This window comes from Cebus imitator, unplaced genomic scaffold, assembly GCF_001604975.1.
Source record: "Cebus imitator isolate Cc_AM_T3 unplaced genomic scaffold, Cebus_imitator-1.0 Scaffold45, whole genome shotgun sequence".
NCBI classification, from domain to species: Eukaryota; Metazoa; Chordata; class Mammalia; order Primates; family Cebidae; genus Cebus; species Cebus imitator.
This window is the reverse complement of record NW_016107360.1, coordinates 7,768,733-7,778,489: the sequence shown is the minus strand read 5'-3', so window position 1 is coordinate 7,778,489 and position 9,757 is coordinate 7,768,733. Positions and strand designations below refer to the sequence as shown.

The window sequence follows — 9,757 nt, the reverse complement described above, 5'->3', positions numbered from 1 at the left end:
TATATATATATATATATATATATATAAAACTTACATAAAAGCAGAGAGGTACCAGTCCTGAAGCTTTAACAGTTATTAACACTTGAGTAATTTTAAAACAAATCCCAAATTAGCATTTGGTCTGTAAACTCATACTAGTTATAGGTTGGATATATATATATTTTTTTCTCCCTCTTAAACTGGCATTCTCTTTTACCTCTTTGGTACATTTTACCCTGATGACTGCTTTTACTTTGTCATGAGAATCATGTAAAAGTGCTTCTCTTCCTTTCCTCCTCCATTTTATGATTGTAGACAGGATGTACTTGAGTTTAGTTAGTCTAGATTTTCTTTGGTGTTCTTGAAGGGATTGATAGCAGCTGTGGTATTTGTTCTCACCGTTTTGGGGAAAGGGAAGAGGCAAAGGACTAACTAGGCTTTGAATCTAGATTAAACTGGTGTTTTGCTCAGATATTTCAAAATTGTGGATTATTTGACTTGGAAAGAGAATTTCACTGTAGTTCTTTGGGTTTTTTTATTTTTTATTTTTATTTTTTCTTCTCTTTTCAAGACATGGTAACAATAGTTTGGCCAGGCTGGAGTGCAGTGGTGCAATTATAGTTCACTGCAGCTTTGAACTCCTGGTCTCAAGCAATCCTTCCATCTCAGTCTCCTGAGTAGCTGGTACTACAAGCATGCAACACCATGCTCAGCTAATTGAAAAAATTTTACAAAGACTTTTTGTTGTCTAGGCTGATCTGGAACTCTGGAGCTCAAGTGATCCTCCCAAAGTGCTGGGATTACAGGCATGAGCCTCCAGGCCTGTCCTATATAGTTTTAATTTTAGAAGTTAAGTAATTTACTTATTTTACTTGAGATGTCAAGCTCAATTGCTAGTTTTTGTTTTATTTTGTTTTTAATAGCTAGTTGACTATAAATTCTTTTTCCTTCAAAGGAAGTGACTGGCCTGTGACTTCTATAGTATAATCTCATCTAATTAACATGCAGTTGTGCTATTTGCGTCACCCTCCTTTTTACATACGTATATACATGTGTAGGGCATTTGAGCAAAGGTGCTGATTCTTAACATTTTCTGTACCGTACACTTTTTTGGCAGTCTGAAACCTGTGGCTCTCCTTTCATGTTTCAGGATATCTTTATTTTTTATTTTTTCCAGACGGACTCTTGCTCTGTCATTCAGGCTGCAGTGCAGTGGCACAATCTCAGCTAACTGCAACCTTTGCCTCCCAGGTTCAAGCAATTCTCCTGCCTCAGCCTGTGAAGTAGCTGGGGCTACAAGCACCTGTCGCCATGTCTGGCTAATTTTTTTGTAATTTTAGTACAGATGGGGTTTCACCACATTGGCCAGGATGGTCTCAATTTCCTGACCTCAAGTGATCTGCTCGCCTCGGCTTCCCAAGTGCTGGGATTACAAGCGTGAGCCACCACGCCTGGCTTCAGGATGTTTTAAAATGCATAAAATACATAGGATTATAAAGGAAACCAATTATTTTGAAATCTAGTTAGCAAAATGCTAAAACTCATTGATAGGTGCTTAACATAATAAGTTCTAGCAACACATCTAAATTTCACAGTGATGAGTGTAGATGATATTTAAAGATCTCAGCAATCTAATGTGGTATGAAAATATGTGATTTGGCTGGGCACAGTGGCTCACACCTGTAATCCCAGCACTTTGGGAGGCCGAAGCGGGCATATCATGAGGTCAAGTGATCGAGACCATCCTGGCCAACATGGTGAAACCCCCATCTCTACTAAAATTATAAAAATTAGCCGGGCGTGGTGGCACGCGCCTATAGTCCCAGCTACTCGGGAGGCTGAGGCAGAAGGATCACTTGAACCCGGGACGTGGAGGTTGCAGTGAACCGAGACTGCACTACACCCTGGCAACAGAGTGAGACTCTGTCTGAAAAAAATAAAAAATATCTGATTTATATTGATGTCAAAATTACTGTAATTCTGTGCTTTAGTGCCAGCCTTCATAATTGAAGGACGTGTTAAATTTCAGTTAGGGGATAGTGAAGATAAATGTGTCATTTCCTACCCCACCTCATTTTTTATTTCCCTAAATTTTATCCATGGACTCCTTGGCTGTGATGGACAGAGTAAGATCACCTGGTATAAGGCTTTATGTCCTGTGATGCCTAATTTGCAGCTAAAGGATTTGAACTTAGAATGTAATCATCAGATAAATCTGTTTTAAACATTCTATCTGCCAATTTTAGTGGCTTTTAAAATAAGTCATAACAGATCAATAAATGCTGGATCTCCAAATGGTCTCTGCAGTTTGTGAGTTTGTTTCTTTGTTTTTCCTTCTTAGTTTGCCTTTTCTTATTATATATTGGTTTGTAGTTAACATAGGGTTAATATTTTAAGTAGTTTCTAAACTTCCATGTTGGCTATTATTGTCTTGTTTTTATGTTTTTTTTTTCTTTTAAAAAACATTTTAATTCTTCTGCAGGATTCGGAAACTTCAGATACGAAATATCCCGCCTCACTTACAGTGGGAGGTAAGAATTTCCATATTTAAAATTAAGATCTTGAGTATGTAAGCCTATTGCTGTTAGTTTTTTCAAAGCCTTTTTTCCTTTCCTCAACTCTTGGGTGTGCTAGAACATAAAATTCTTCTCTTATGACCTGTGTCTTGGTGTGGGTATTTCTTCTTAAGGGCACAGTTTATCTTTTGAAAATCTGCTCTTTGAGATAAGAAGAAACCAAAAATTGAAATATATTCTTGGGTAACTGGTTAATCTTTCTCATTCATTCCCGTCCCAACAGGATTTTATGGATTTCAGTGCTTTTGGATGAATTTGCCAGTTGTATTTAAATATGAAGTTACTATCTCGGCAAATTATTAAAAATACAAATACCTGCTACTTTGTGCTTTATTTAAAAATGTTACTCTGCTTCCTTTTGCTCAGATGGTGGCACTGCAGTGATTGTGTAATGTGTTTAAACACAAACTATTTAGCACAATTGAGTAGCCTGTGTCAGCAATTTCCAAAGCATAATAATGATGTCATGGTGAGAATTTGAGATTCCAGTAGTTGAAAGGATAAAAAAAAATATCTGTTGACTCTTCAGACAATGGAACCTGAAAGTTCTTAAAACCCACCTTGGAGAGGGTGGTGCAGAGAAACTGCTTAGCTTTTGTGTATTTCTAATATAAAAAATCAAGAGTAACTAGTTTTGTGTGTTTTAGACTAGTCTTCTAAAATAACAGTTGAGTCACTACATCATAACCCCCATCAACATGCATAGTTTGGTTAAAAGATTACTTTGGTGGAAAGTTGAAGGAAGTTGATTTAAGTCTGATTCTCCAAGTTTTGTTGGTTGGTCACAAGTGATTTGTGCTGAGAATATTTATCTTCAAAATATTATTATTAAGTTTAGCAGGAAGGGGTTGATTTTGGTATGTGCTGAATATTTTGCAAGTTGTATAATGCATTAAAAATACACTTTATAGATGGAAACATGGTGAGTTATAAGATTAAATTTTATACACGTTCCTTTTTCAGATTAACTTTTGTTTAGGGAATTCAGTAGCTTGGGGGATAGGTCCTCAAATCAAGTGTTATAATAGTAACATTACTACTTTCATCCCCTTATTTTAAGATGAGCCATATTAAATATGATTTAAAATGTAATTTAATAGGATTTTTTTGTTGTTGTTCAGGAACTACATCTGGTGTAATGTAGCTTTCTATGAAATAGTCAAATGTTGGAAACCGAGTTTAAGTGAATTATGAGAGTATTAGCATATCTGCTCTGGCCAGTTTCCTTTTAATTCATTCATAATCTCTTCAAATTTAGAGAATTTAGCTCTTAGTTTATTGTATTTTCCCTCATTCTGGTTATTTGCCATATCTAACTTTTCTTAATTTTTATATTTCATGTTACTCTCCTCATTGTCCTTTTGAGGTAGTGTCAAGTTAGCGAATTATCTGTTTTCAAATGGGCAAAAATGGGCACACAAGATAAAATAAGCAAGAGCATATACTGAATCATAAGACGCTTGTAGCTACACTTTGAAACTCTTCACCTTTGACTCCCTTTAAAATTTTGATGATTGTTTGCATATTGATCAACAAAAACGATTATATTGAGGGCTCACTAGGAATAGGATGAGCTGTTGTTAGGTGTTTCTTTCCTTAAAGACTTGAGGGAAACCTATTCCTTTTTTTTTTTTTTTTTTTTTTTTTTGAAGACGGGGTTTCACCATGTTGGTCAGTCTGGTCTTGAACTCCCGACCTCAGGTGATCCGCCCGCCTCGGCCTCCAAAGTGCTTGGATTACAGGCGTGAGCCGCTACGACCGGCCCCTGTTTCCTTGTTGAGAAGGGTTACTTTGTGTGTGTGTGTGTGTGTGTGTGTGTGTGTGTGTGTGTGTGTTGTGTGTGTGTGTGTATGTATGTATGTATTTACTTACTTATTTTTGAGATTGAGTTTTGCTCTTGTTGCCGCCCAGGCTGGAGTGCAGTGGTGCAGTCTAGGTTCATTGCAACTTCCACCTCTCAGGTTCAAGTGACTCTCCTGCTTCAGCCTCCTGAGCAGGCATCTGCCACCACGCCTGGCTAAATTTTGTATTTTTAGTAGAGACAGGGTTTCACCATGTTGGTCAGGCTGGTCTCAAACTCCTGACCTCAGATGATCCACCTGCCTTAGCCTCCCAAAGTGCTGGATTACAGACATGAGCCACTGTGCTCGGCCTGTGTATGTTTTATTATACGCACTGGGTATGCCTCTTTTCTTGTGCCAAAGCCTTATCAGTGATAATTTTGTACTTCCAGCCACCTTTTATAGTGAAAGATTAGGCTTTGAGTCACTGATTAATCTTAGAATCACTGAAAGTGGAACAGCCAGACATTATGTACCTTCTACTTTGATGAAGTAGAATATACATGGTACCACTGAGGAAATAGTCTTATCTAAAAAGATTCAACTGGTTTCAATCTTTTTTGTTTGTTTGTTTTTTGAGACGGAGTTTCACTCATGTTACCCAGGCTGGAGTGCAATGGCGCAATCTCGGCTCACTGCAACCTCCGCCTCCTGGGTTCAGGCAATTCTCCTGCCTCAGCCTCCTGAGTAGCTGGGATTACAGGCACGCACCACCATGCCCAGCTAATTTTTTGTATTTTTTTAGTAGAGACGGGATTTCACCATGTTGACCAGGATGGTCTCGATCTCTTGACCTCGTGATCCACCCGCCTCGGCCTCCCAAAGTGCTGGGATTACAGGCTTGAGCCACCGCGCCCGGCCTGGTTTCAATCTTAATCTAACTTTGAGTTCACAATAAATACACAAGGTAGAGGAGCAAATTAAATGATATTTCAAATAAACAACTAGCTGTGTCCTAAATATGAGACATTCCACAGGACAAATGATACTGTTTTGCTAGTTGAGCAGTGGCATAAAAACAGGGGCCTGTTACAGGGTAAGACTCAAGAGGATAATGAGAAAGCACTATAGTAAGTTCTTTGTGAGCAATGTAAATAGCCCTGTGAAGCAGCATGCAGCACCTAGAAAAGCCTTATAGTGGAATATGTTTCTCTTTTGCAGGAAATGGGGCAGGCTTCGAGGTCAGACTTGGAATTATGTTCTAGTTTCACTTCTTTCTTATTGTGTGATCTAGTTGTAGGATCTCTGAACAGGTTTTTAAAAGTCTTTGAGCCTCATTTTCCTCGTTTCTAACAAGCGGGGGGTGATGATGGCTCCATCATTGGGTTGCTTTGCATGTTAAAGAGGATTATGCAGGCTAAAGCCTTTAAAACAGTGCTTGGTACATATAAATACACAGTATGTTTTAGCTATGATAAGAGCAACAACAAATTCACCAGCTCTCAACCTCGAGTTTTGTGCTTGTCTCGGTCAGATCCAGGCAGGAGCACAAATAACATACTCGGTATTTCACCAAGGAGAATCACACAGGTGTTGGAAGGTGAAAGAGCAAAGAGAATCCAGAGTGGTGACTGTAAGGAGCAGCTATCACCTGAGGCCAAACAGAAGAAGTTGAGGTTTTGGATTCTAGAGACTTGGAGGGAAGAACCCTGAGTACCTGAGACTCAGATTTCTGAGCAATGGGAATTCCTTGGCTATGGGTGGCGCCTGGGATGTGGGGAGGAGAGAGGAGTTACCAATTTTGTTCTGAGTGTCCAGAGCAGCTAGAGGATGTAACGAACTGCTGATGCAGTGATAACAGCTGACGGACAGGGACCTGCGGATGCAGTGATGCCGACTGATGGACAGGGACTTGCGGACACGGTGATGGCAACTGACGGATGGGACCTGCAGATAACGGTGGTGCCAACTGACGGACAGGGACCTGCAAATATGATGATGCTGACTGACAGTTGGGATGTTCTGATGCCAACGGACGGACAGGAACCTGCCGATGTGATGCCAACTGACAGACAGGACCTGCGATGCGGTGATGCTGACTGATGACAGGGACCTGCATTGCGGTGATGCCGACTGACGGACAGGAACCTGCCGATGTGATGCCGACTGACAGACGGGACCTGCGATGCGGTGATGCCGACTGACAGGGACCAGCGGATGCGGTGATGCCGACTGACGGGCAGGGACCTGTGGATGCAGTGATGCCGACTGATGGGCAGGGACCTGTGGATGCGTTGATGCCGATTGATGGGCAGGGACCTGTGGATGCGTTGATGCCGATTGATGGGCAGGGACCTGTGGATGCGGTGATGCCGATTGATGGGCAGGGACCTGTGGATGCGGTGATGCCAACTGACAACAGGGACCTGTGGATGCGGTGATGCCGACTGATGGACAGGGACCTGTGGATATGGGGATGCCGATGGATGCATGGGGAAGAGCATGTTGTCCCTACCCCGATTCCTGCTTTCTGGTACCCCTGTGGTGCCTTCTATTGGCAGAAACTAACTGGTAACAGCTGGTAAAGGAGAGATTAGAGTCCAGAGTCCTAGCCCCGGCATCACAAAGCTGAGAAGAACATTTGGAACTGAGAGCTTATTTTTCTTTTTTTGCCCTAATGCCTCATATACCCTGTCTGTCTGAACTGATAGCTTAATACCAAGCTAAACCTCTAACCTTGAAGTGAAACAACCTCCTCCTCCCGATTCTACCAGTCATCTTGTAAGCCATATTTTGTGAGGTCACTGAAGAGGTGACAGAATCTGGGACCATGGCAGAAATGCCTGTGACGTGGTGTTTTTTGTAAGATCTGTAGCTGGAGTGCTACCTTTCTGCTACTATTAGATCTTTATTATTTATGTTATCTCTATACCACCATACAGTACTAAATGATCAGAAGGGGATTCCTTAAGTTGTCCGGGCAGCATATCTTGTATGCTGTGTCAAGCAGGTTCAAACAGTTTCTAACCATTTAGTTTTAGATGATGATAAAGCACTTATGGGTGGGCACTGGATTCTGCTGTTTATGGCAGATGAAGATACAGAGAGACTAATGTTTTGAAGGACTCACTGCAAGAGAATTAGGCAGATTTGCTTTCTCCCAAATATATGGAATATAGCAGAGAAATAAGAGAAAATGGTTCCTCATTCATCCCTCACTGACTTGTCCTGAGGTACCTGAAGAGTAGACTCGGTATGACCAGAACTGGAAGGGCTCCTCCACAGAAACAGTGCCAGCAGCCGATGATGTGGATGTTCAGATGCTGCATGGAGGCGTACATTAGGAGGAGGATTTGAGCCCTTCCTTGGGTGAATAAAGGTAGGGCTTTGGAAGAAAGCCCTAGTGGAGTACTTGATGTTAAACACCAGTAGATATTTTTTTCTTTTGCTTACCCGGTTTCTCAAGTGGGCTGCATTTTCTAAATTGAAGAAATGTCTTGTTGCTGTTTTGTTTTGTTTTTGAGATGGAGTCTTGCTGTGTTGTTGAGGCTGGAGTGTAGTGACACGTTCTTGGCTCATTGCAGCCTTCACCTCCTGGATTCAAGCGATTCTCCTGCCTCAGCCTCTTGAGTAGCTGAGATTACAGGTGCCCGCCACCACACCTGGCTAATTACTGTATTTTTAGTGGAGACGAGGTTTCACCATGTTGACCAGGCTGGTTTTGAACTCCTGACCTCAAGTGATCTGGCCACCTCAGTCTCCGAAAGTGCTGGGATTACAGGCATGAGCCACTGCTCCCAGCAGGACTGTTTTTTTGTATGTAAAAAAAAAAAAAATACAATAAGTGGGGCTAGTGATTCATGCTTGTAATCCCAGCACTTTGGGAGAGTAAGGCGGGTGGGTCACTTGAGGTCAGGAGTTCTAGACCAGCCTGGCCAACGTGGAGAAACCCCATCTTTATTAAAAATACAGAAATTATCCGGGTGTGGTGTAATCTCAGCTACTCGGGAGGTTGAGGCAGGAGAATCACTTGAACCTGGGAGCCGGGGGTTACCCTGAGCTGAAATTGCGCCATTGCATCTAGCCTGGGCAACAAGAGTGAAACTCTCTCAAAAAAAAAAAAAAAAAAAAAAAAAAAAAAGCCAGACGTGGTGGCTTATGCCTGTAAATTCTAGCACTCAGGGAGGCCAAGGCGGGCAGATCACCTGAGGTCAGGAGTTTGAGACCAGCCAGACCAACATAGTGAAACCTCGTCTCTACTAAAAATACAAAGATTTGCCAGACATGGTGGCGCTCGCCTGTAATCTTAGCTACTTGGGAGGCTTAGGCAGGAGAATCACTTGAACCCAGGAGGTGGAACTTGCAGTCAGCTGAGATCACTCCACTGTACTCTGTCTCAAAAGAAAAAAAAAAAAAAGAGGCCAGAGTCTTAAGGAAAGGATTTCTCAGTTTTTCCTAATGTTATTTTTAGGTAACTACTCTCTGATCAAAAGAACTAAAACTCCTAATTAAGTACTCAAGAAAATGTCCAAAGTTGAGGGTACCTTCCTTGAAGTGAAGCATAAGACCTTATGTAAAGGAAGACATTAGGTAAATGAAGTGGTCCTAGAGAAAAAAGGCAAGGAAGATTGTCATTCTGGGGGCTGATTAGGAAGGTGAAACAATGTTTCTCACGTTTACTGTGTGGAGAAATAGCCTGTACTACAGTTAGTCACCTGCATCACAGGGTTCTGCGTGATGTGGGGCCCCACATCCCTCATGACTGCAGTGAGTATTTTCTGAGCAGATTTGAATACGTGGTCTGACAGGTACCTATGGAGAATACATACTTTAACATCACAATCTTGTTAGAAAATTCAGAACGTTTCTTGGTTTTACTTCAATACTTGCATATTTGATTTTTTTTTTTCCTGGACTTAATTGATCTGGGAGGATAAATATTAAGTGAGGCTCTGGTCAAAGAAGGGAAACCATGTATTCCTTATTTAGAAGAAACAAGCAGGCCTGGTGTGGTGGCTAAGGCCTGTAATCCTGGGACTTTGGGAGGCTGAGGTGGATAAATCACTTGAGGCCAGGAGTTCCAGACCAGCCTGGCCAACATGGTGAAACCCTGTCTCTACTATAAATACAAAAGTTAGCTGGGTGTGATGGGTCACGCCTGTAATCCCAGCATCTTGGGAGGCTGAGGCAGGCAGATCATAAGGCCAGGAGTTTGAAACCAGCCTGACCAACATAGTGAAACCCTGTCTCTACTAAAAATACAAAAATTAGCCAGGCATGGTGGAGTGCATCTGTAATACCAGCTACTCAGGAGACTGAGGCAGGAAAATCAAGTGAACCTGGGAGGCAGAGGTTGCAGTGAGCTGAGATCGTGCCACTGCACTCCAGCCTGATGACAGCGAGACACCATCTCAAATTAAA

At 41.8% G+C, this 9,757-nt stretch overlaps 1 protein-coding gene across 1 annotated transcript in view; it reads left to right on the top strand.

Annotated features, from left to right (window-relative positions):
• Positions 1-9,757, top strand: part of IGF2BP3 (insulin like growth factor 2 mRNA binding protein 3) — a 159,762-nt gene that overhangs the window by 45,710 nt on the left and 104,295 nt on the right. Inside the window, exon 3 of the mRNA XM_017526986.2 lies at positions 2,462-2,510. Coding sequence (XP_017382475.1) covers positions 2,462-2,510 — 49 coding nt within the window. The remainder of the gene's footprint in view (positions 1-2,461; positions 2,511-9,757) is intronic.